At 45.0% G+C, this 26,516-nt stretch overlaps 1 protein-coding gene across 3 annotated transcripts in view; it reads right to left on the reverse strand.

Annotated features, from left to right (window-relative positions):
- col4a2 (collagen, type IV, alpha 2) overlaps window positions 1-26,516 on the reverse strand; it is an 86,140-nt gene that overhangs the window by 13,433 nt on the left and 46,191 nt on the right. For 2 of the 3 annotated variants that reach the window (XM_062534387.1, XM_062534388.1), the window contains exons 5-33: window positions 15,412-15,546; window positions 14,854-14,898; window positions 14,352-14,468; window positions 12,853-12,921; window positions 12,683-12,718; window positions 12,331-12,384; window positions 11,842-11,877; window positions 11,617-11,658; window positions 11,227-11,295; window positions 10,666-10,701; window positions 10,448-10,495; window positions 10,236-10,271; window positions 9,651-9,695; window positions 9,278-9,332; window positions 8,843-8,953; window positions 8,433-8,579; window positions 8,194-8,265; window positions 7,872-8,023; window positions 7,414-7,486; window positions 6,990-7,096; window positions 4,829-5,012; window positions 3,878-3,922; window positions 3,408-3,482; window positions 3,153-3,251; window positions 2,385-2,606; window positions 1,864-2,025; window positions 1,322-1,492; window positions 1,018-1,161; window positions 397-528 (exon numbers count right to left, since the gene is read on the reverse strand). In XM_062534387.1, the coding sequence (XP_062390371.1) occupies window positions 397-528; window positions 1,018-1,161; window positions 1,322-1,492; window positions 1,864-2,025; window positions 2,385-2,606; window positions 3,153-3,251; window positions 3,408-3,482; window positions 3,878-3,922; window positions 4,829-5,012; window positions 6,990-7,096; window positions 7,414-7,486; window positions 7,872-8,023; window positions 8,194-8,265; window positions 8,433-8,579; window positions 8,843-8,953; window positions 9,278-9,332; window positions 9,651-9,695; window positions 10,236-10,271; window positions 10,448-10,495; window positions 10,666-10,701; window positions 11,227-11,295; window positions 11,617-11,658; window positions 11,842-11,877; window positions 12,331-12,384; window positions 12,683-12,718; window positions 12,853-12,921; window positions 14,352-14,468; window positions 14,854-14,898; window positions 15,412-15,546 (2,719 nt within the window). The remainder of the gene's footprint in view (window positions 1-396; window positions 529-1,017; window positions 1,162-1,321; window positions 1,493-1,863; window positions 2,026-2,384; window positions 2,607-3,152; window positions 3,252-3,407; window positions 3,483-3,877; window positions 3,923-4,828; window positions 5,013-6,989; window positions 7,097-7,413; window positions 7,487-7,871; window positions 8,024-8,193; window positions 8,266-8,432; window positions 8,580-8,842; window positions 8,954-9,277; window positions 9,333-9,650; window positions 9,696-10,235; window positions 10,272-10,447; window positions 10,496-10,665; window positions 10,702-11,226; window positions 11,296-11,616; window positions 11,659-11,841; window positions 11,878-12,330; window positions 12,385-12,682; window positions 12,719-12,852; window positions 12,922-14,351; window positions 14,469-14,853; window positions 14,899-15,411; window positions 15,547-26,516) is intronic. The other variant, XM_062534389.1, reaches the window with a different exon arrangement.

The following is a 26,516-nucleotide window of genomic DNA, read 5'->3' on the forward strand; positions in this document are numbered from 1 at the left end:
AATGACCACTGAAGACAGTCCAACCACTCTCCAAAAATTAACATTTCAGTCCCACGGAAACCACATAGGCCCCCTGCCCTGACTAAGACCTCAGACCTTAATATACACACCACAAATCAGCCAACAACATCATTTTCAAAGTCAATTTCACCGAGTGTCTGCAAGAATCTTTTCAGACACAGACGCTCCACTTTACACTGCGATAGTAAAATCGAGTAAGTTGTGAGGAGGACGTCCCGTTGGTAGAAGACGAACAACAACAGCAGCAGAGCAAAGCGTGGACAGACTTACTGTACCTCTGGATCTGGAGAATCCATGCCGCTAAAGCTAACATGCTGGAGCTATAGGATGGCGAGGGAGCCATTCTACAGCTAGCTCAAGCGTAGACAGACTCACCTCTGGGTCCGGGGAAGCCGTGCGGCCCTGATGTGCCTAGGTCCCCCTTGGCCCCCTTCATCTCCTTCATCGCCTTCTTCACCACGTCGTCCATGCGGAACTCTCCCGGTTTGCCGGGCAAACCTCTCTCCCCTTTAACATGGACAGAGAAGAGGCCAAGACTGAGACTGGGCCTAATATGAGGCATCTGCACACTGTACTGTATACTAAACTAAACCCGATTGTGTCCTAGGGGTAGCAAGGATCTTGTGCGCCAAGCCTTGAGGGGTGATTACTACCGGTCAAAGGTGACTGTGGGAATGTCCTGAGCTATTGCCATTCATAAAATGCTTCTTGTCTTGTCCAATCAGATGTAGGGCTGTTCGATTTTGCCGAAAAAATTAAATCCCGATTTACTTCTCTCAAAGTCCGATTTTCGATTACGATTACGATTATTTTGTGAAATGACAAAAGGCAAGAAATTATTTCAGATATGCTGTTTTTTTGTTGAACACTCTCTGGGTGATTTTCTAGTTTACTATGTAGTGAATTTCAAAATGGTGGTTAATCACTACTAGAGAATGCTCTATGTGGTGAATGAATCAAGGTTCCTTAATGCGGGTGATGAGGTTCAAGACTCACCCTTTAGACCAGGTCTGCCCCTGAAACCCTTGAGGCCGAATTCTCCATAAAGCCCAGGCTCTCCAGGAAAACCAGAATATCCCTTATGTCCGCTCACCCCTGGCATGCCACTGAAGCCTGCCATACCTGGAGAACCTCGGTAACCTGCGAAAATGAACCAAGCGGACACCGTTACATGGCACAACTGTTGAGCACAAACGGTATAATTACTGACATTCAAATATTTCCAATTTTAATCAAACAAAGTGTCCATACATGTAATCTTTAGTGAAATCTTTACATAGACATACACGGACTGACCAACCTTTCAAACCAACGACACCAATATGTCCCGGTTCGCCTGGATTTCCGGGATCCCCCAGTAACCCTGTACTTCCAGGGTTCCCGTCACTGCCAGGAACACCAGGAAACCCCTTCATGCCGAAGGGCCCTGGGACTCCAGGGTCACCGTCACTTCCCCGATCTCCAGGAAAGCCTGCCATAGACAGCACAGTTACAAAATGGGCTGAGAGCTTTACATTCTTTTTTTTGTTAGTCAGATCCTTCTAAGGGGGCATTCAGCCTCAAGGGCATTTCACATTAGAAGTGACACCCACTAGTATTCAATTCATTTTCATTCAATTCATTTTTTGGGCGAAGCGGGCGTTTTGATCGATGGGTACGGCCAGACAGATGCAGTCCCGACACCAGCCCCGCCCGGCGCCCGCCTCTTAAATAAAAACAAATCTAGCTGTAGAGCTGGCGGTGCGGGTACTTCAGTTTAGAGTTGTCTCTCAGAGGACAGACAGATGGGGCGGCAGGGTGCGGGGCAGTGAAACGGGGACCTGACACCTGACGTGAACTCACCTGGCAGTCCGACGGATCCGGGAGGTCCTGGAATACCGGCGGTCCCAGGCTGTCCAGGATACCCGATCTTTCCTGCCGGCCCGGGGCGACCTATTTCTCCCTCAGCGCCATAAGGCCCAAGGTCACCCTTGAAGCCGATCATGCCAGGCATCCCAGTCATTCCTATGTTAGGGGAAATACAATGGCAAACAATGCAATGGCCACACAATCACATTTTATTAACATCTATCTAACAAAAAACTAAAAAAATCAAGCATATAAAAGACTAAATAAATATTCACAAAAAACTTTTCCCTTTGCAATTCAATCTATAGGGCTTTTTATTTCTTGTGCATTTATAATGTTTTTTTAGTGGTTGTATTGCTCCCTGCCAACTGTCCACCAGTGATCAACCTTCACATTCAGAGCCCTGAAGGCATTAAACTGAACAAATGTACCACAACTGTATTTCATTGTCTTTGTACTGGTACTCTGCACATTGACAACTGAATAGAATCTAATCTAATTTAATCAAGTCCTACCTTGGTATCCCCGGGTGCCTGACGGCCCTTGTAATCCAACCTCTCCCATATGCCCAGCCGGTCCAGGCTCACCAGGGGCTCCAGTGGAGGCGTCTAACACATCGCCGTGGGCTCCCTTCGCACCTGGTTCACCGTTGCGGCCATCGAGGCCGGGCCGCCCAGCGCCTCCGGGGGGTCCTTTGTAACCAGGTGTACCCAGGTCACCGCGTATACCGGTGAAGCCTAGAGGAAGAGAAATGGCATCATGAAAGAACTCTTAACAACGTATGCTGGATATATCCATGACACATATAGCAGACCTACGGCCAATATGACAATCAGACATACTGTAAATCTTTTCTCTAGGTCTTTCAATCGTTTAATCCTCCTACATATGGAACTGTCCCATTTCGCCAACTAACTATGATGGACCACAATGAGAAATGAGATGAGTGAGGAAATAAATAATCCATAATACTAAATCATAATATGCTGCTAGATTATGATGAGCGTTTCTTGTCTTTCCCAACAGTGTCTACAAGAGACATCCTTTTTGCATGCACATATACTCTGTACTCTTGCGTTCTGTCTGTCTTGGGCAGCCGTGGCCTACTGGTCAGGGCTTTGGGCTTGTAACCTGAGGGTTGCAAGGGTAACCTGTGTGTTCACTGTGTGCTGTGTGTTCACTAATTCGGTTAAATTTGGCTAAATGCAGAGAACTGAATTTCCCTCACAGGATCAAAAAAGTACATATTCTATTCTATTCTATTCCAGATGTGACGCACGTACCGCTCGGCCCGGGAAGTCCACCGTGGCCAGGATCTCCGCGCTCTCCTTTGAGCCCAGACTCGCCGGACAGCCCTGCGAAACCTTTGAGCCCTGGAAACCCTGGAAACAAATCATTTACAGCAAGAGTTGATTCACAGCAAACACAGCGTATGCAGCATATACTTTAAAAAAAAACTTCACACAATAGAAAACTGTACATTAACTGTAGCATGTGCCCAGTCGTTGGCATGCACCTGTCTAATTTCATGGCCTTACCTGGCATACCGTCCATTCCAGGAAGACCGTGGAGTCCCGGCTCACCGGGAGGTCCCGGCTCGACATCGCATTCCCCTGTTCATAAAACAAACACCACACTTAGATCTATATTTGATATGCCTCGTCCACACTTGGTTGGACTGGACTGTCCGCTTTGGGAGAATGAAAACAGCATGGAGTGACCAAACAGTGAGAGCCCAACACAGTTCCTCGTCTTAGCACAGACGGGAGTGAGGTCGATGCAAAATCGATCATGGCGTCTCTGCCATTACAATCAATGCGAATTGAAAAGCGAACAACAAAAGCCCTGAAGACGTGAAGAGGTGGGGTGAGTTCTTTAAGCATCAAAATCAACAAAAAAGTTAAGTTGAGGTGATGTTACCCTTGCCACTGAAAATTGTGAATGAGGAAAATAATGCAAGAAGGTTTTTTTTATTTAATGAATAAAGTTGCTGTTTTTTTCCAGCTACCTTCTTTATACACCAGTCCTCGTTCTCCAACTTGAATACAGCCTCCTTTCAAAAGCACACATGGATAGATAGATGCATTGATCACAAATGACAGAGTGAAGCAAGGGTTTGATCTCAAACACACCTTTGTGACAACACTGTTAAAAGGAAGTACAGTTGCAAATAGTACACACTACCACACTAAAGTGAAGTCCAAACTGACATCGACATGCCATTTTAAGCATGTAACATACAGTACAAGTATCTATGTATGCTACATACTCAAAACTAGTATCATATCGGTATAGAAAATAGCATTTTTAATATTCTTGGAATGACACAAACTCTTAGAGTCTGACTTTTATTAAACTGTGAGGTAAGGTGAGGTGAACCAACTCGTTTAACCGAACAGGTACCAAATGTTTCTCTACATTTATGAGTCATATACTGTACTGTACTGTACTGTACTGTAGAAAATGTTTTTTTTTTTAGATTTTTGTTTTTTTTATCTATAATGCATGTTCCCATGAAAAACACATGATGAGGTCAAGTATACCAGCCCCTATCTTTCTCTTTCATGTTCACATGATAACATTTGGATGGCTATTTCATCCTTTAAACTTCTCATAGGATTTGAAAAATGGCAGTCATATTCAGAGGACCTAGACTTTCAGGAGGATAGATAAGCTGCTGTTTAAATTGCACATCCTCACAATAGTTATATTCATAACTTAATACTATTGCAACTCTCTCAAAAGGGGTTATTGGTCTTTTAACAGTGTGGTTTGAGGGAAGCAAATGGACAATTGAATGACACTCAGTGAGAAAAGATGACAGAACTACCAGAGATGGAGAAGAACTGAACAGGAGAGAAAGAGCTGAACAGGAGAAATGTATCCAAGTGAATGAATCCACAAGCAGAAACACAAGACACATTCAGTAGGAACATGTGCTACTAAAACGAACACGCACCTGGCGTTCCGGCGGGACCGGGCATTCCACCGTGACCTCGGATTCCGGCGTCGCCAGGCAAACCCTTCTGGCCTTTGGTTGTGCTTAACGCCCGACCGGGCTCTCCCTGTAGGCCGGAGAGACCACGTATTCCTGGTCGGCCGCTGTAGCCTGGATCTCCAGAATCACCCACTACGGACTCGCCCTGGGGATGAACACAAGAATACGGTGTCACATCTGCATCTCCAGCTGAAGAACTACACTGCACTGTTCAGGGTTAGAAACATACAGCTGGGGTAACTGTTAGGGTTCAAAATGACGCCTGAAAATGTCACAATAACAATATCAAATAATATATAATAATATATCTGTGTGTTTGGAATCAATTGATGACTTAAAACAAAGTGTATGGCATCTCCAAAGCTCATGCTCAATAATGTGGTACCTGGCAGCATAACAAACGATATCTACTCCAACTTATATTTTTGCAGCTTTAGGTATTCCATTCCTTATGATCCTTACAAGGGAGAGGGCAGATGTGCTATTCTGGAGGTGAAGTAGCAAGACAGACATGCTGACTGGGTACTGATTGTTTTATAATGGTGCTCACTTTCATTAGTTGTCTTTTCGCTGATGCTGCTATCCTGAACAACTCACAATGAGCTCACTAGAGGGACATCACCCTGGAGCAACTGGGGGTTAAGTGCCTTGCTCAGATGCACAGTGGGATCGAACACAAGACTATCCTGGTTGGTAGTGTCATTTTGAGAGAGTCCGACACTGATCTATAAAGAATACCTGGATAGACTATCTGTTGCTGACCCATCAACAATGAAGCCAATGGAACTGTCCCAAGTGGTCCCATAATGGCGGCGTGGTGTTCCAATTCCATTGTTGCAGAACGGCAACATTCTTTTACTGTCTTTTACTGTCTATGCATTCCTATGGCAAGTGGTCCCATAATGGCCGCCGCCATGTAGGCTTCAGAATTTTGACGTAGATGCTCTATCCAGGTATTCTTTATAGATCAGTGGAGTCCGAGTGTATGGTGGGTGGTGAATCTTTGTGCAGTGCTGAGTTGACCCAGGGTACTGCTCGAGGTGGGTACCAACTGTTGCTGGCACTCACTCCTGGTCAACCCTCACTGGTCCCAATGGCTCCCCGTCAGTATATCTCCATGAGTTAAATTTACTGACCACAGTGAAGTCTAGTTTTAACTCGCATTTGTCAACCATTGTCCTGTGATGTAAATTCAAATGTTCTGTTTATTGTTTGTTAAAGGAGTCAGCTTCGCCCAGCATTATGTTTTGTCCATCCGAAACAGACTGGACCATCCGCGGTTCCTTTAGGCGGGGATCACATTAGCCAGCGGCAAGCGGCAGTGGCAAGCGTAACGCAACGCTCAGACCATAATAATAAATCTAAACATTCTATCTCGTTCCTAAGTTCAATCTTTGTTGCTACTGTACGTCCTTAGATGAATCTGATTGGTTAAAATACCTACACATTCCAAAACTGATTGTGATGAGCCGAGCACTGCGCTTCAAAGTTGAACCAAGTTCAACTCTCAGTTTGCTCAACACTAGCGTTACGCCAGCGTTGTCACCGTTCCGCTGCCGAACCATAGAGAACAATAGGAAACCTGCCGCTGGCTAGTGTGATCCCCGCCTTATGGAAGCTTAGACAAAGTCCTTTGGGCAAGTCTCCCCACTCGGTGGCCATCTTGGTAATGCACTTTGGGCAGCTATCAAGCAGCTATCAAGTTAATGGGGAGGCATACAGGAAGGCTGGGACATGTGTGGAGACTACTGCCCTATTCTGCCTTACAAAGCAAAGAGGCAGTAAGTACTGTATGCAACTGAGTACAGAACTGAGAACCTTAAAGTTATCCTGTTGTCCAGCCTAAGTAGTTGTAGGTGGATTATTGGACACATGGCAGTTTTGTTACTTTACATTAGCTTATTTTTGTATATCAACCCATATGTTCATATGAATGTCATTAAATGATAATAACTCATTTACCAACCAAAAATGCAGTTACTTCCATTATGCTTTGAAGAGCAGCATTGATGTTACAAACTAGTCCCATGCATTTCTATGGAGGATTCTTTGAGTGCCGTGCCTCCTCATTAGAAAGTCTCTGGCTTAAGTCCCTGAACACCAGACCACTACCACCACTCACTTGAAGGCCGTGGAGTCCAGGAGAACCGGGGAGCCCGTTGATGCCGTTGATGCCCTGTGGTCCAGGGGTTCCTGATCGTCCTGGGTCTCCTGCGTCCCCTGGCAATCCTGTGGAGGACACACAGCACACATTCATGCCTCTGTCATAACCTTGTCCACACAATGCCATTATGGGAGGAGCTTGGGAACAGCTGAGGAGACAGGTGAGACGGTTTAAACCAGTCGTCATGGCACCCAAGACCAATCTCTTGTTCTTCGCATATCTAATCTCCGCTAATGATCAAGGTCGGCAACATATTACAGATCTCAGATCAGGTCAGATCTCCGGAAAGTGCCAGCCATCTCCTCAAACATGTACCAACCGAGCACAACAAAGACACATTTGTGAGCTGTTTTATTTGTGACGTAAATGTGGAGTGTCAAACCTTTCTGAGTCGCAACTGTGGTTTCTCCTTTCCTTCCCTTGGGTCCAGGTATGCCATCACGACCTGGAAAACCCTAATGGAACAAGTAGGAAAAAAACAATGTGTCTATAAGTGTGAGAGAGAAAGAGAGAAAGAGAAAGAAAGAAGGAAAGAGAGAAAGAGAGAGAGATTGCACACTGTGTTCTTTTTGTACACAAATAACACCGAGTGATATCCAGATTGATGAATGAATGTAATACAGTAATTTCCCGCATATAAGCAGCATTGTGTATAAGCCGCAGGACAGTGTTTTATGCAAGTTAAAAGAAACAAAACTATATTAACACCATATTAACTGCCCCCCTATATTAACCTCATAGCTGAAGAATTTTTGCAAAATCAATGTATAAGCCGCGGCTAATAGTCGGGAAACTACGGATATGGCAGAGACAGGAATGAGAATGGGCGGAGCTACTTACAGGCATGCCAGGTGAACCAGGCCGCCCTGAGTCCCCTTGGTCTCCCTGCTGGCCGAACTCTCCCTGCATGCCGTAGCTCCCGATGCTACCGGCAGGACCGGGGGAGCCGGCAGGGGAGTTCACAGAGTCACACTCGCAGTCACCATGCTCTCCTGAACTCAAGAATATGGGCACATAAACACACAGACACACACACACACACACACACACATACAGGTAAACCAGTGAACAAGAAGTGGTATAAACAGGATCGAGCTATGGCACAGACAGTAGCTGCTACAAATAAGTTTCTGATGAGGGCCAAAGGGGACAACAGACACACCTGTCTCTCCTCTCCGTCCAGCTGAGCCTGGTCTTCCGCCCGGGCCTGGTGCTCCTTTAAGATGCTCTCCCCCTAAACAGACAAAAACCGATTTAGCAGTTAGCAATGGACAGATCTGCCTGTCCCACATCATACGGCAACATTTCTGAACTAACAGACAGAGGACAGTCGGAGAGATGATGAAATATAGATATCTGAGTTCTGTAGATAGAGCTTCGAATCTATGCCATTGAACTCACATGATCCTTGAGGTCCATCGAATCCCGGGTCGCCATCGAGGCCGTGGAGTCCAGGGGGTCCCGCCCGGGTGGCGGGGGTTCCTGCCTCCCCCTCGGAACCCTTTTGGCCTCTGAAGCCCTTGTCACCAAACGGGCCAAATAAGTCCACTGTGTGATGGTGATGAAGAGAAGGAGATGAAGAAGAGGGAAGAGGAGGAGGAGGAGGATGAAGAAGAAAAGAACAAAGAAGAAGAAGAGGAGGAAGAAGAACAGAGAAAAGAAGAAGAGGAAGAGAGTGTGAAGAGAGAAGAAGAGAGAGTGAGACAGAGACGTGTTCATTATATTCATTTGCACTCTCATCAAAGCTAGTTATACAGTTGGCTTTTCAGGAGGAATTTTTGTTTTACAGATAAACAGCATATGTTCCTCACATCCTTGTTGTTCAAAGGCTGGATGTCCGGGGATCCCAGGCAAGCCTTTCTCCCCTACCGGTCCAGTCTCTCCCTGGGGCCCAAGATCTCCCTCCGGGCCAATCGGTCCAACTGCAGACATCAGAGACAGAGAGGACAGGAGAGGACCAGAGGATGGACATGAGATGGAGATGAGAGAGAGAGAGGGATGACAGAGAGAGATGATAGAGAGAGAGAGAGAGAGAGAGAGAGAACAAGAGTTGGAGAATTTTTTTCGCTTAGCAGTTATTGAAATGCAAATAATGTAGGCCTATAGTGGCCATAGTTCTGTAGTGCCATCAATCCAGACTAGTATGTATCGTTCAGCAACTCAGAATATGTAAACGTAGTTGGAGAAGAGCTGACTTAACAGCATCATCAAGAGCTTCATCATACAGATCAAGCCTTCTGTCTCACCTCCTGGCGGTCTGAAGTCATTGTAGATGAGCGGGCCAGCATCTCCTCTCACACCCTACACACACACACACACACACACACACACACACACCACATAAACAAACACATAACACGTTTAGAATGAATTACCTCAATATGAATATTTAATACATTACGTATATTTCATTTTTAGATACCGACATTTTCATTTGGGATACTTCTGAGCATTCCTTTATATTCTGCCTCTCATGTTGCATTGGCTTGAAATGGACATTTAATTAAGCATCAGTCCTAAAAGCCTTCACAACAGGACTTGCCATGTTACTAAACATGTCTCTTTCATCAGTACATTACATAGATTGGATGGTAAATGTGCTCATCCAGGCAAACAAACCTTCAGCCCTGGTCTTCCGGGAGTTCCTGGATATCCGGAGTCACCCTAGATAGTAAAATCAAGCAAGGACACATCATATCATTGTCTTTCACTATCTCTTTGACAATCAAGGTATTTGAAAAATCAGTAAAAAATCAGAAACATACATATGGTGGGTTTACATGGACTTAATTGAAATAATGTCTCAATTGGAATATAAATGACACATATACACACACCTTGAACATCAGGTTTAATTTTGATGCATTAATCAATTTAAATATGCTCTATTTGATCTGTACATATTCTTATAGCTTTCCATGATAGTTATTCTGGGTACTAATAACAATACAAGGAGAGCCAATGATGAATTGTTACTGCTTTACTGATACATCTCATGAAACATGACACTCAATTCCAGAAATGATTTAGCTTTATACCTTTTCTAAATCATGCTCAACAGTGACCACAAACGAAATAGACTAGCTATTGAATCACAGACACAGACACAGACACAGACACAGACACACACACACACAGACACACACACACACACACACACACACACACACACACACACACACACACACACAGACAGAAACATACCAATTGTCCTTTTTGTCCATTCAAACCAGGCAACCCCTGAAAAAAGAGCAAGACATGACTGTGAGTTCATCTCAGGCGCCACTCTAAAGCACAGCCACACTATCTGACATTCCTTAATCAGTCAGCTTCAGCCTCTAACAGGGAGGCTACACCAGGCACTATCATGTCTGAGTGCCTGGTGCCCCCTTGAACAACATGTTTTCAGTGTTTACCCGTTGTCCTGGCATCCCCATAATGCCGTCTTCTCCTTTGTTGTCAGCCTAGAATACAAAAAGAGGCAAAAGTCAGGGTCTAAGCCTGGCATCAAATGCTTCAAACGCTGGCATCGAATGCCATGCTTAAAATGATTCAAACAATCTCTGTTGGTTAAAAATAATATCTTTAAATGTAAATCTGTTAGAAAATCCCCTTCCGCTCATAGTGTACTTACATAGTCTCCCTGTTCTCCTTTGACTCCTCTGAAGTCCTGGGGGTGGATAAGGAAGGAGTCAGTGTTTTTGGGGACTTAGCAAAGTAGAACATATACGTAAAGGGACACTTCACTGATTAGCATTAAGCTTTTTATTTTTAGAAAACCAGTCATGTTTTTCAATGGTCGTGCATCATTCCCTCGGTTTGCCTTGAGATGGGAGAAATACGGATTTCAATGAAACCCATGAATAGGACTTTCTGCTTTCAATGATGTAAAATGATGATTTTTACATCATTGAAAGCAGGAAGTCCAACATTGAAATCCGTAGTTCTCCCATCTCAAGGCAAACTGAGGGAATGATGCACGACCATTCAAAAACATGACTGTTTTTCTAGAGATACAAAGCTTAATGCTAATCGGTGAAGTGTCACACACACACACACACACAAACAGAAAAAATATACAGTACAACACATTATCTCAATTTCAATTTCAAAACTTCAAAATCAATATCAAAATCAGTTACAGTTACAAACAATATGTGTCACAGAAACACCTCTATGTGGTCTCTAGACTCACCAGTGGAGATTTCACGCCGGTGTGGGGATAAGTGATGTTTCCTGGAGGCCCTGGCTCACCAGTGTCACCCTGTGGAGAAAGCAGGACATTACAGTGAGGCCCATATGTCCCCTCAGTCAAGGCAGCCACATGTAATCGCACTCTGGGAACACGGGTAAGTACATAATAAGAACTCAAAAGGCCCAAATTTAAAATGCAGGCAAAGTGCTTGATTAATTGATTATCTAGTTATTCAATTTGCTCTAGTTAGATACAAGACTTAGCACTTTGTCCAGGGCCGAACGTGTCCAAAGAAGGGAAAAGGTCTTATCCTTTTAACAAAGTGACGCAGTTGATCACACCAGTTCTGCTTGTCTGTGATGTGATAAAAGATGGTTGTATTTCACTCACCGAGTCTCCTTTCTCCCCCTTGATCACTTGGGTCATTGTGCCCTAATGAGGGAACACAGCAGCACATCACACAACAGATCAGAATAAGGGCATAGCACAGTAACATGGAGAACTGTAAACCCAGCAGAGTGTTCCTCACATGGAGCTTCTATGCTCAAGATCTAGTTTGGAAGACTCAGTGAGCTGAAGATTCATTCTATTTCTTTTATTTATTTATTTTTTTACCTTTTCGCCTTTGGGTCCAGGTAAACCAGGTGGCCCCTGTAAAAAAATGACCAAAACAACACAAGATGAGACGAAAAAAGAGTGGCAGAAATGAGTTGAGCAGTTCAGGGGGGATGTACACATTTACAAGAGGTGGGTTTGCATGACTTGATTACTTGAGCTATTTAATCATCAATGTTATCTGTAACATGTGACTCATTCCTCACACCCTATTACAATGACCGTGTAGCAATCACGCACGGAGAAGCAGACACCCCTTGTCAAGACCAACTCGCCATGCTTTACATCACATCCCACACCTGAATTACTGAGGGTGGCCACAGGGGGGCTTCGTTGGGCTTAGTCTCAATAGTGTAGAAAGTGTCCTATATCTTCCAAAATGGCTGAGAGACATTTTCTTTTGAAAATTGAAAATGTTCAAGATGATGAGAGATAATCTGTAGCTATGTGTATGTGTACATTTATAAGTGCTTGGAAAGACATGCTTACCTGTGGCCCGATCATTCCACTGGGTCCTCTCCAACCTGGGTTACCAATGTTTCCCTTTAGTTGCGAGATGGAGAGAGAGAAATAGAGAAATCAAAGAGAAGAGAAGAGAAGAGAAGAGAAGAGAAGAGAAGTGAAGAGAAGAGAAGAGAAGAGAAGAGAAGAGAAGAGAAGAGAAGAGAAGAGAGGAGAAGAGAAGAAAAGAGAGGAGAAGGTTTATGAAATTCGCATGAATGCAACATTTAGGAAATCAGTAAAAATGTAAATCTATTTGGATTTCTAGAGAGACGGTGGGCGCGTGCATATCAAAATAGCAGGGTGATCATTAAGGATAACATAAGCAAATCAAACTCACGGGATATCCGGGACCACCTGGAAGGCCTGCCTCTCCCTGAAAACACACGCACACAAAGGAGAGAGGAAGATGAGAACACATGCAGAGCTTAAGCCTATGACCTTGCTCTTTTCCTCACAAACTCTCTCTCTCTCACACACACACACACACACACACACACACACACACACCTGGAATCTCCTCATGAAGATGTGCAGGTCCAAATCATCTCCTTTCTCTCCTTTCCGACCTGGATGACCCTGGAGAGAGAAGCAACGGAGGCCGAGAGACAGGAGGTGAGGAAGAGGAGGATGGAGAGGGCGAGATGATCTTCTCTAACAAACACCGCTGCAATTAGCCCATTTCACAAGATGGCGCCCCTGTGTAGACTAGACTTCCTCGGGAACAGCACAATCCACAGGAAAGGCAGAAGCAGGAGGATGTTTTACTCTGCCAATTAAGGCATCATTAGTGATGCCCTGGGCACTGTGAAATAGGCTTATGACGGGAGAAACGTACAGTACACACACACATTTTGTACATACACTATATACATTTTCTCGTTCTCTGCGAGACCTAATTTGGATGCTGGGCAAAGTGCAAAGTGAAGTCTATGAGCAATGTTCTCGTGCATGAAGTAACAGCATCATATACAGCATGTATGTGTGTGAGAGACAGCTTTTAGCTGACCCACTGATGTTTCTGTCTAAGTTTGCTATTCTAGGTCCATTTGACAAAATGGCGCCCTCTTTGGGCAACCACAATTGAACTTCAATGGCTTTGCAATATTTTCATGTGTGGGCTTTGTTATAATTTTTTACAGTCTATGGTTATAATTCGCCGATTTTTAAGTTCAAGATTTTCATATGAAGGAGGGCACAATCATGCCTCATGATAGCTCTTTGGTTATGCACAACCTCTCCTACAGTAATTCATCAAAACCAAGACAATAATGGATTCCATTCTATGTCTCCTTTAAATCAGGCCTACAGCCTGCAGTTCTCTACAGACTGTCTGCACAGTTACAGATTGGCTCATCTGTCTGGAGTTGGCCAAGCGCAAAAGGTACTTGCCAAGGTTACTGTAATCAGAGAGTACGCTTCTTGGCCAGAATCTCAAGTTTCCTGGACAAGAAAGCGATGCTAACCCTGGCAAGTGCTCTAATTCAGCCTTATTTTGACTATGCATGTTGCTCATGGTATAAGGGTGTCTTAAAGCAACTGAAACACAGGCTTCAGACTGCTCAAAATAAGGTTCTAAGGATCATTTTGAACCTCCCCATGAGATCTCATCTTGACATTTCTCATTTTGAGTCTATTGGGTGGTTAAAAGTTGAGGACAGAGTATCTCAAATTCACCTGTGCATGGTACATAAAATTGTGCATGGGGCTGTCCCCAGGTATTTAATCAATTATTTTGAGAGAGTGAGAGATGTACATAGATACTCTACCAGGGGCAGCTCTACTGATTTTGTACCCCCTAGAGTTAAGAGTAATCTAGGTAAGGAGTCGTTTTTGTATGTAGCCACAAGCTTGTGGAACAGGTTGCCGGGTGATCTAAAGTTGGTTAGAAGTGTAGCAGGTTTTAAGCAGGCTCTCTTTGTTTTTCTTAATGTATGGTGCAAAACCTGTATCATATTTTATAGCAAAAAAAATGAGTCAAATAAAATCAATCAATCAATCAATCATACATTGTATCCTGGTCTGCCAGAAGGGCCTGAGATCCCGGGGAACCCTGCGTCGCCCCTGGTCCCGTTGCAGCCATCTGCCCCGGGTTTGCCCCGCGGACCTCCTTGTCCTGGGTGGCCCTGGGCATCAGAGAGGAGATCAGAGGTTAGACCATAGACATACTGTATATGTATATATATATCTATGGGTTAGACATATGGCAACAAGTTTACAGGTGTCCTTTGCCCACGGAGGTGACTGGGCTGGTATGAACACATCCAACAGGCAGGCGTAATGAGTTTGTGATAGTGTGGATTAATGAAGCACTCCAAGTCACAAGTGTGTGTGTGTGTGTGTGTGTGTGTGTGTGTGTGTGTGTGTGTGTGTGTGTGTGTGTGTGTGTGTGTGTGTGTGTGTGTGAGTGTGTGTGTGTGTGTGTGTGTGTGTGTGTGTGTGTGTGTGTGTGAGTGTGTGTGTGTGTTTGTGTGTGTGGTGGGGGGCCCGGGGGATTATTGGGTTTCTTACTGGAATGCCATTGCCTCCTGAGAAACCTGGAATTCCTGTCATTCCCTGAAGAGAGATAGAGAGAGAGAGAGAGAGAGATTTTATCTATAAGGTCAGGATGATCACATTGTTTATAAAAACTACCATACCATATAAATATCATACACATTTAACACAGAAATACAGTAGCACTTTTTTGTTTTTAAATCATTATTTAATTTCAACATATTCTCAATCTAAAACATCATCAAAGTCATAGGAAACGTTCTTCAATTCATAATGTAACATGGAGAAGTCTTAGAGTGTGGATCCTAGGTGAGTGTGGATTCTTCAGATTGTGGATCCTAAGGATCCTCCAGAGTGTGCATCCTACTGTAGGTGAGTGTGGATTCTTCAGATTGTGGATCCTAAGGATCCTCCAGAGTGTGCATCCTACTGTAGGTGAGTGTGGATTCTTCAGATTGTGGATCCTAAGGATCCTCCAGAGTGTGCATCCTACTGTAGGTGAGTGTGGATTCTTTAGATTGTGGATCCTAAGGATCTTCCAGAGTGTGCATCCTTAGTGTGTGTCCCCCTTACCACCGATCCTTTAGGGCCCATGTAGCCTGTGCGTCCTTTGTCCCCACTCTCTCCTTTGGGCCCCTGCAGGCCGGGGTCCCCGTCACGCCCGGTCGGCCCCTTGGGCCCCTGAGGACCGAGAGGCCCAGGCTGGCCCTGTGAATTAGACACACACACAGCGATCAAAACACTGTAACAACTTACAGCGAACATTCATTTAATCATTCATCAATCAATTATACTTGTTGGCGATAAAACACACAGTATTTTTTTTTTTTTTTAAGTTGTCAAAAGTTCTATAAACATGATATGATATAAAATGGTTGTGATGTTGCATACATGCAGACTTACCAGTATGTGTAACACACTATTCTCAGAATAATGGCACACTGGCCTATAGCACTGGAGAAATGATGTCATCATCACAGCAGCTTAACAATGCAGCATTTACTTACGCTCAACCAAATCGCTAAAAAAAACCACTCTGGGAATATCATGAGATTGTTAGATTGTAAGGTCCTAATGAGGTCAACATCAAAAGTCCAACATATATTCTTCATAGACTCTCACCATCTATTTTCACCACACCTCCATTCACCACTAGATGGAGACACTTGTCCATTTCTTGCAGCACCCAAGAGTGACTCCTCATTTTGTGCTGCCCACCTTCTTGCAATGCAACACCTCACTGCACACAGACTGCTGTGAGCACTGAGTCACACACGTTTGGCCAGGTCAGGCCATGCCATGCCATCCCAGAATGTTCAGCCCTGTACTAAAATACATCCCGCTGCAAATAAATCCTCCTTTTTTAAAGGAGCAGCAGAAGAGACTGGGCAGCCTTTTAAAATAGCAGTGACGGAACAGGGAACACTTGCCGGGCGATTTTAATGAGGTTCGAGGCGTGATGTTTATGAGCAGGTGCTACTGGGGCTCCGTAAAAAAGGAGGTTTTTACGAGACGAGAGGCAACAGTGCTGTGGCCATGGTTACTGCTCCTCCTCATTGTGATGGCTACATGTTCCGCAGCTTGTGCGTGTGTTTTGGTGTTTCCGCGCAGATACGGCAGCATCTGGGTTTGTTATCGGAGCGATCGGGGGGCCGTGTTTGGGGCATCGGGCAGTGGAGCGTCGGAGCAACCTCGCTTGAGAGGAACCCACTCTCCAGGTCTGATGGCACCACACACACACACACATACACACACACACACACACACACACACACACACACACACACACACATACAGTATATACACACACACACACACACACACACACACACTGGGACACACACGCACAGACACACACACACACACATACTGTACATACACAAACACACACACACACACACACACTCCCTATTTTGTTATCTGGGGCTCACTTCAAAAGCACGGCTCATCCTCTCGTCCCCATACTACTACTAGCACACACACAGATACAAACACACACGCAAGCCTTATCTGATGCCAGATTGAACCGTCAAACACAAGAAAGTAAAAAAAGAGTGTGTGGGGGCATTTCTGTGCGATACACGTCAAGGAGGAGAAAAAGCCTGATGACAGACCAGAGAAAGAGAGAAAGAGCTATACAATGCCGAGGTAAAGACCAGCGCATGTCTACACGGGTCATTTGACGGTATTTATCCGTGATGCTGGCATCTTCTGTCCTCACACAAGGGCCTCACTGTCACATGCTTCCAAAATATGAAGGGCTCTGATTATATACGGAGAAAAGAAAACAAAGTACGAGAAGGCAGTGTTTGGGTTGGTGAGGAGTTCAATGGAGAGAATGTATGGGGAACACAAAAAGAGATTCTCAGAGATAGATAGATGGACAGAAAGAGAGAGAGAGGGGGGGAGGGAGGGAGGGAGGGAAGGAAGGGGAGAGGGTAAGACGGGGAGACGACAAAAGACGGATGAGGATGATAATGCTGTCTGTTAGGAAAGATTCTCCACACGACACGTTCATTTTGGAGAACCACAGGGGAGATCAGAGACTCCACTCACGCTCGTCCATCACTGTGATTGAGAACACAAAGGCTTCTGGGGCCGCCGGCAGCACAACACAAGGGGTCAAGTGCTCTGACCTTTGAACTCCAAGCCTGACCCTTGACCCGAGGCTTGTTGGCATCACGTCGGGAGCAGCTCAGTGTGGGATGTATCCATGTCCTCCCCATCATCCTTGCGGGGCTTCTCGCTTGGTCTCAGGGCATGAAGAGTGTGTGTGTGTGTGTGTGTGTGTGTGTGTGTGTGTGTGTGTGTGTGTGTGTGTGTGTGTGCGCGTGTGCATGTTTGTGTGTGTGTGTGTGTGTGTGTGTGTGTGTGTGAAATGAATCCTGGGAAATGGAATAGTGTGGGAGAGTGGTTTGTCCATGTGGCTGTTCTGACAAGAGGCTGAGGAGTGTCCGAGCGGAATGCTCGTGTGTCCAATGAGTGGACGGCTGCGAGCACAAGGGCTAATCTAATGAAAAGGTCAGAGGTCAGAGGCTAGCTTAGATAGCAACACAACTGAGCTCGTATCAGATTTCAAATAAACTCAGGAGAAATGTTACGCTCCTCGTGCTAATAGGCAGAGGATTCCACACGATGCCCAATCAACAATCAAGGCTATTTACTGTCCAAAGCAAACTCACTATGGAGGAGGGATGTAAACGCACACCAGGATGAGGTGCTGGCTACCGGCGTGTAGCTCCAATAGGAGGAGGGTGCTGCGCACTCCAAGTTAAGGGAAAAAAAGTTGAATAGGCGATAACGTTTCGACCTACAATACACGGCCTACATCAGATCAACCTTTGTGGGCAAAAGCCATCACCAACGAGAACCTTCATCAAACAAGCACCTTCGTTCATTGGTGCTTCGTTGAATTAGGCCCATGACAACTCTGGAAGACTCAACAGCGATATCTGGTATCCCAGATCCCACCCCCCTCCACACACACGATGGGTTCAGATATGTAGGGCATGTAAACTACTGCTGAGGATCACAAGGAGAGGCCCCAGAGTTCAAAACCTCACACCCTACATCTGAGTCTGATTCCAGCATTCTGCTTGTACGACACGCAAACAAGCAATTATCACGTATCAACAATAGTGTGTAGTGTGTCCCAATAGTGCTGTAGTGTGTGGTGTGTGACTAAAGTGAGATTGTAGAGATGTGTGTGTGTGTGTGTGAGCATTTTGTTTTTGTTAGAAAGTTTGGTGGGTGTGCACTCACTTGTGAGCCCTGGCACACTCACATGCGATGTGAGAAAATGGACGACTGGAGTTTCAAAACAAACGAGCAGGGCCTGGACGAGAACCTCTGGATAATGATCCTGGAGATGAATTATGGTAATAATAACATTCTAACGAGGTTGGAGAACTAGTTTAGACGCAGGAGGATGACGGGGGAGGACAATTTGGAAGCAAATATTTTTCCTTTTCTTGCTTTCGGTTGTTTCCAAGACCACACTGATCTGAGGTCAGACCCCAGCCGCTCCACGTGAGGTCAAGAGGCACAGGGGAAAAAAACGGGACTGTCCAAACAATCCTGCTGACCCACTCTGAGAAAAGGCGGAGAGAAAATGAAAAGAGGGCAGCGATTTTGTCCCTGGAACACCAGGGGCCGACAACACATATAACTTTTCACAATAAATAAAAAAGACATGAGAAAATTGTAAGCAAACAGAAGTGGGGGCCCCCATTAAAGATTAGTGTTTGGCAGAAAAAGACAGGCCATGAGCAGATGTCGCTAATTCCAACGTGACCACTTGAAAACAAGTCTGGTTCTCAGGACTGTTATACTAACCTATATTTAGTCACGCTGTTTAGCAATGTCAAAAGGAATGAAACCAAGTTCGAAGACAGCACTTTGATTTTTCCATTGCAGACCACACGTGCAACACGTTCCTAATGCTAAACCACCGACAATAGACACACACAGTTGTATCCACAGACATGTCTATGGTTGCATCTCTCTTTCTCTCTCTCTCTCCCCCTCCCTCTGTTGCTCTCTCTCTCTATCTGTCTGTCTCACTCTCTCCATCGGTCTCTCTCTCCCCCTCTGTTGCTCTCTCTATCTGTCTGTCTCTCTCTCTTCCTCTGTCTCTCACGTCTCTCTGGCTCAGACACTCTGACATGCGTGTCTCCAGTAAAAACTTAACTGGTGTGTAGCGAGCGGGGGACCTTGATGTTGTTTTGACAGGTATCCATTGTCAGGCCCTTTGTGTGCTGAAGCCTGGGACAGGTGCAGCCCTTCCTCGGGGATCCCCGCACCTGTCACCTTTCCCACAGTCCTCCGCTGCAGGAGTCTGCCAACCACGGTTTGTTCTGGAACACTCTCTTCCTCCCAGTCTCAGACAGATACCTATTGTCTTACACACTCACACACACTCACACACACACACACACACACACACACACACACACACGCACACGCACACGCACACACACTCACACACACACACACACACACGCACGCACGTGCACACACACACACACACACACACACACGCGCACACACGCACACACACACACGCGCACACACACGCACCTACTTGTTCTGTCTGTCACAACATCTTGGCACAGACAGTGATCCATGACAGCCTGAAGTTCCTGGGTGTTATCTTTCCGGTGGTCAAACAGATGCCATGCTCTGATGGAGTGCCTTTGATGAACTGGAGGTCAAAGCCTCCAGGCCTAGAAGTGCTGCACTGTCTCTGGCCTCCCCCACTGCACACTATCAGGCACAAGCATCTCTGTGATCATGGGGGCTTAGAAACCATGTTTGGGGTTGAGCCCTTCACACTCCTACCCCCCCACCCCAGTCTAAACCCTCCAAGTGAGATCTCCTGCCAATTTCCACTCTATACAGTACGTCGTTGGTATTCGTTCAGTCTTCCTACCAAAGCTGTACATACTACTTACTGAAACATAGTTCTTTTTGACCAGACAAAGTGTTGTGGACCAACACTATGAAATCCACCAATTTATTGTGTTTTTGTGGCATACTATCAGCTCATGGCCTTTCAGATTTATTGCAATAAACGGATTTCTTGAAACTTGGCCATGCAGTATATCAGTAATATACTGTAGTATATTTAATTCTTAAATGTCACAAACAACCTAATGCTTTTGCAATGACACATCAGGCCATAGTCACACTGTAAAACATTCTAGATCATGCAGCATTGTCTCTGTATGCACTCTCTCCTGGATTCATTTCTAGAATCTGTAAGAAACACAGATCTCAGCTAATACTGAGTGCTTCTCTCAAATCTCTCAATAACTAGTTGCATCTCGCAGATTGCAACCTGTGCGTAAACACACTTTTTTAGTGTTGCACCACATCACAGAGGTAGGGACTAATACTGTACATGCAAAGCCTGTTATACCATGCCGTGAGCTTTCATGGCCTCTCTCCAACACACATTAAGGCAAACTCTGTATACTATATATCCACTTAATGATATATACTGTACCCACTCTATAATATTACTCGTTCACATCCGTGTCTCTTACTAAAATATCATATACGTCCATTGATTTAGAGCAATTGCTATTTTATGACTGCATTCTGCCTTAAACTCGATGCCTTTCTTCCCTTCCAGTTTTGTTCATTGTGCCTTTCATGTGTTCTGGGGGCCATCCGTCAGAGTTATCCACCTCCATATGAGGATGGCATTTATCTGTCGGTGTATCAGGCAGGGATCAGCCCAGGCGCGGAGGGGAGATATAGCTCGCATACCTCTGTGGCAGACAGCAGTGATCCACACACACACACACACACCCAGACTTACACATACACAGACGCAAACACACACACACACACAAACGCACAGACGCACACGGATGCAATCTGGCCCCATCTCTGGCTCTCCCCCAGTAGAGACCCTACATACGAGTCCTCCCTTCCCTATACAGTACTTGCGTATTTATGGAGCCTTTCCCAGGGCCGTGTTACTCAGGGGACAGCTTTTCAATGTTCCCGCATCCCGTGTGTGTGTGTGTGTGTGTGTGTGTGTGTGTCTGGTCAATATGAATATTATGTGCATGGGTGTAATCTGTCAATGGGTTGACTGTCCGATAACGCGGCACGATGGGCCCCCTTGTCCCACCCACAGAATGTTCTAGAGGGAGAATGTTCTGCCATGTGCTGCAGTGCTCAAGCGCTGCTGTAGAGCACATGGCTTCATGCTGTAATGCACGTCTTGGCAAGGGCCTGTGCGCGAGTCTGTGATTTTATATGGTATGTGTGTGTGTGTGTGTGTGTGTGTGTGTGTGTGTCTGTGTGTTGTCGGCCTGTGTGCGATTTTGTCTGCAAGCGCATTTGTGTGTGTGCGTGCATCCGTCTGTGCACATGCACGTGTGTGTTGTCTGTTTGTCTTTGTGCGTTTGTGTCTGCAAGCGCATGTGTCTGTGTGCATGCGCCCATGTGTGTGTGCATGGAAATGCATGTGTGAGTGTGAGAGTGTGTGTGGCCAAAAGTTCAGTGTTTTCTATGTTTACCCTTAAGGCCTCTTAGTTTAGGTATCGTGTGTCTCTTGTGAACGTGTGAGTTTGGATAATGTACATATGCTTGTGTGTGACCCTCAGGCCTCTGTCTCCATACACACACATCCTCACAAAACACAACTTCCGCTCACGATGAGAAGCCACGACTCGCTGACCACTTTCCCCACTACATTATGCCTATAGTAATAGGCCCTATGCATTACCTATGGGCATGACTGCTCGCTGACCTCTGCTACGATATTGGAGACTGGAAACAAATAGTTAGTGTGGGCATGGTCAGTGGGCCACACTAACCGCAAATCAACGGAGGTTTATAAAAAAAATGGGGGGGGGGGGGGTCCAATTTGAACTCTGCTGAACACACAGCATGTGGGTTCACTCAGCCTGCTCTCAGAGCTGTGAGACCCGCTGCGCCAGCTCTTTAGAGTTCAGCCGTTGGCTTGCGCCGCAGCAATGAAACACGGCAGACATACATGTATACACACACACCTCCGCACATTCGCATGTTCAAATAAACCAGGTCTTCGTGACATGCATAGAGGTGGGGTAAGATGTTTTTAGCGTGAATCACTAGCAGCGTGGATCAACTCTCATCTACCACGGGCCGGGCCACATGCCGGGACTCTTCTCTTCTGAGGATTTGGACGACGGTGATTTTCCCAGAGGTAGAGCGAGGCAGCCGGAGGGAGATATGAGGATACAGAGATGGACTGATGGATTGAGAGAGAGAGAGAGAGAGAGAGAGAGAGAGAGAGAGAAACATGTTTTTGTTGCTCTTGTTCTGGTGCCAAGGGCATTTTTGTTAGATTTGAGCCTCCGGGCGAAGAGAACCAATCTAAATGATCTTATCGAGGTGTAACAGTGGAGTTATGAAACACGCAGTCAGACAACAGATGCGAGACCCGTACTGGTTTCATGCAAAAACCTTCTCAACATCCCAGCAGCAACAGCAGCAGCAGCAGCAGGACTGTGTTTAGTTAGGGCCCGAGCACCGAGGTGCGGCCACTGAAAGTGGCTGCACCGTAGGTGCAAGGCCCTATTGTTTTTGCTCAGATTATTATTATTATTATTATTAGGGCCCGAGCACCGAGGTGCGGCCACTGAAAGTGGCTGCACCGTAGGTGCAAGGCCCTATTGTTTTTGCTCAGATTATTATTATTCTTTTTTCCGTCTTACCTGTTTTTTTTTTTTCACCAACTTGGCATGCTCTAAAACTCTTGTAATTTGGCAGCCATTTGTAGAATTGTAATCGAAACTCAGAGACAGAGCTTTGGCCTAGGGCGTGGCTCAGGGACTCTATAGCGCCACCTATCACGCTGTCTGTTGTGTTTGACACATACATGCACGAAAATGAACCAAATTTGGTGGGCATATGTGTTGTATTAATCTAAACATTTTTTACATCTACACTCTATAGTAAATATTCGAAGAATTTGAGTTATGGTTATGATTATGAATTTTGCACATCATGTATTTTGAAACACTTCTCCTAGACGGTTTATCGAAATCATGTCATATAAGCACTAAAATGATCTTGAGGGGTTGCCCGAGAGGAATTGCGACCAGATTTTTGAATTTCAAAAGTATATCGAAATGGCGAAGGTTTGAATTATGGCGTTTTATTAAGAAACAGGAAGTTGGTGTTATAGGCAGAAAAAAGGTTATGAATTGGATGTAATTTGGCAGCTACATGTGAAATTGATTCTGCTAGTCAGAGACAGAGCTCTGGCCTAAGGTGTGGCTTTGGGACTCTATAGCGCCACCTAGCAGCACGTTATCTTTTGTGGTTGACACGTACATTCACCAAAATGAACCAAATTTGGTGGACTTGTGTGTTATTGCTATGGCTAGTCAGAGACAGAGCTTTGGCCGAGGGTGTGGCATAGGGACTCTATAGCGCCACCTAGTGCGTTGTCTGTTGTGGTTGACACATACATTCACGAAAATGAACCAAATTTGGTGGGCATGTGTGTTATTGCTATTGCTAGTCAGAGACAGAGCTCTAGCCAAGGGTGTGGCTTAGGGACTCTATAGCGCCACCTAGCATATAGGCTGTTATAGTTGTCACATACATTCACGAAAATTAATCAAATGTGGTGGGCTTGTGTGTTATTGCTATTGCTAGTCAGAGTCAGAGCTCTAGCCAAAGGTGTGGCTTAGGGACTCTATAGCGCCACCTAGAGCATTGTCGTGGTTGACACAAACATTCACAAAAATGAACCAAATTTGGTGGGCTTGTGTGTTATTGCTGCAGCTAGATAAAGACAGAGTTCTGGCCTCGGGTGTGGCTTAGGGACTCTATAGCGCCACCTAGCGCATTTTCTGTTGTGGTTGACACGTACATTCACAAAAATGAACCAAATTTGGTGGGCATGTGCTTTGCTATAGCTATTCAGAGACAGAGCTCTGGCCGAGGGTGTGGCTTAGGGACTATAGCGCCACCTAGTGTGTTACATATACATTCACGAAAATGAATCAAATTTGGTGAGCATGTGTGTTATTACTGCCGCAAGTCAGAAACAGAGCTCTGGCCGAGGGTGTGGCTTAGGGACTATAGCGCCACCTAGTGTGTTACATATACATTCACGAAAATGAATCAAATTTGGTGAGCATGTGTGTTATTACTGCCGCAAGTCAGAAACAGAGCTCTGGCCTAGGGTGTGGCTTAGGGGCTCTATAGCGCCACCTAGCGCATTGTCTGTTGTGGTTGACACATTCACGAAACCGAACCACATTTGGTGGGCATTTGTGTTATTGCTACTGGTAGTCAGAGATAGAGCTCTGGCCTAGGGTGAGGCTTAGGGACTCTATAGCGCCACCTAGCACAACGTCTATTATTGTTGACACATACATACACGACAATTAGGTACACTTGTGTGTTATTGCTGCCACTAGTCAGAGACAGAGCTCTGGGCCTTGGGTGTGGCTTTGGGACTCTATAGCGCCACCTAGCTTGTTGTCTGTTGTGGTTGTATACATTGATGAAAATTAACCAAATTTGGTGGCCATATGTGTTGCTCATACACATGCCCACCAAGAAGTACGTGTTGCTTTGTTAGATTCCGCAAATGTCATGGGTCCGCACCGCAGGTGCTCGGGCCCGCCATCGCCGCTTGCGGCTATATTTAGGGCCCGAGCACCGAGGTGCGGCCACTGAAAGTGGCTGCACCGTAGGTGCAAGGCCCTATTGTTTTTGCTCAGATTATTCTTATTATTATTATTATAGTATAATTATCTTACCAGTAACATTTTTCACCAACTTGGCATGCTCTAAAACTCTTGCAATTTAGCTGGCATATGTAGAATTGCATTTGATACTCAGACACAGAGCTGTGGCCTAGGGTGTGGCTCAGGGACTCTATAGCGCCACCTAGCGCGCCGTCTACTGTGGTTAACACATACATTCACGGAAATGAACCAAATTTGGTGGACATGTGTGTTGTATTATTCTGAACAAGTTTTACATTCAAACTATGTAGTGAATCTTAGAAGAATTTGAATTATGTGAGATTTTCTGATTTTTGCACATCATGTATTTTGAAATACTTCTCCTAGACGGTTTATCGAAATTATGTCATTTAAGCACTAAAATGATCTTGAGGGGTTGCCTGAGAGGAATTGCGACCAGATTTTTGAATTTCAAAAGTATATTGAAATGGCGAAGGTTTGAATCTAGGTGTCTTATAAAAGAAACAAAAAGTTGGTGTTATAGGCAGAAAACAGTGACTAATTTGGATGAAATTTGATGGAGTATTAGTTAGAGGGTTTGTAGTGACAGTCATATACAAAGTTTTGAATTTGGTGTTGTTTGTGTTTTTTAAAAGCTCATTAATGATTGTGGTGGACACAGTTTTAGCTAAAATATTTTGAAGCGAGTTGATGAATAATTATAATCATATCAACCTATGCTGCAATTTTGATTTCAACCATGTTAACAGAAAGTGAGATATTTAGGTTTATTAGGTTTTTATAGGTCTGTGTGCCTAGCCGCGCATGGTCTTGCTCCCTCACTGTGGCTCACCCACTCTCCCCCCACAGTTCTTCCCACCCCTCCCCTCTCTCCCAGCTGGATGTCTTTCTAACCTCCCCCGCTTTCCACATAGAGACTCAGACACAGACAGACACACACACACACACACAGGTTTGAACCTAGGTGTCTTATAAAAGGAACAATAAGTTGGTGTTATAGGCAGAAAGCAGTGACTAATTTGGATGAAATTGAATGGAGTATTAGATAGTGTGGTTGTAGTGACAGTCACATTCAAGTTTTGATGTTGTTTGGTGTGGTTGTGATTTTGTCACTTATAATAGCATATTAATGATTGACACATAGTTTTACCTAAAGTATTATGAGATGAGTTTACAAATACTAATAGTCATATTAACCTATGCTGCAATTTTGACTTTAAACACATTAACAGAAAGTGAGTTATTTAGGGTTATTTGTTTGATGCCCTAGGGAATGAAACTCAATTGTCTGTAAAAGTCTCTCACTCATTTGACATTCTGTGGTCGAGAGCACTGTCCCGCCCACTACATCATGTGATTTGTTAGTCAGTGCAGATCCAGGCGACCCCATAGAAGACTCATAGCATAGCTCTACACTGAGTGTTTTCGTGGATTTATATTGTGGAAACA

Source organism: Sardina pilchardus, chromosome 4, assembly GCF_963854185.1.
Source record: "Sardina pilchardus chromosome 4, fSarPil1.1, whole genome shotgun sequence".
In the NCBI taxonomy this organism is placed as follows: Eukaryota; Metazoa; Chordata; class Actinopteri; order Clupeiformes; family Clupeidae; genus Sardina; species Sardina pilchardus.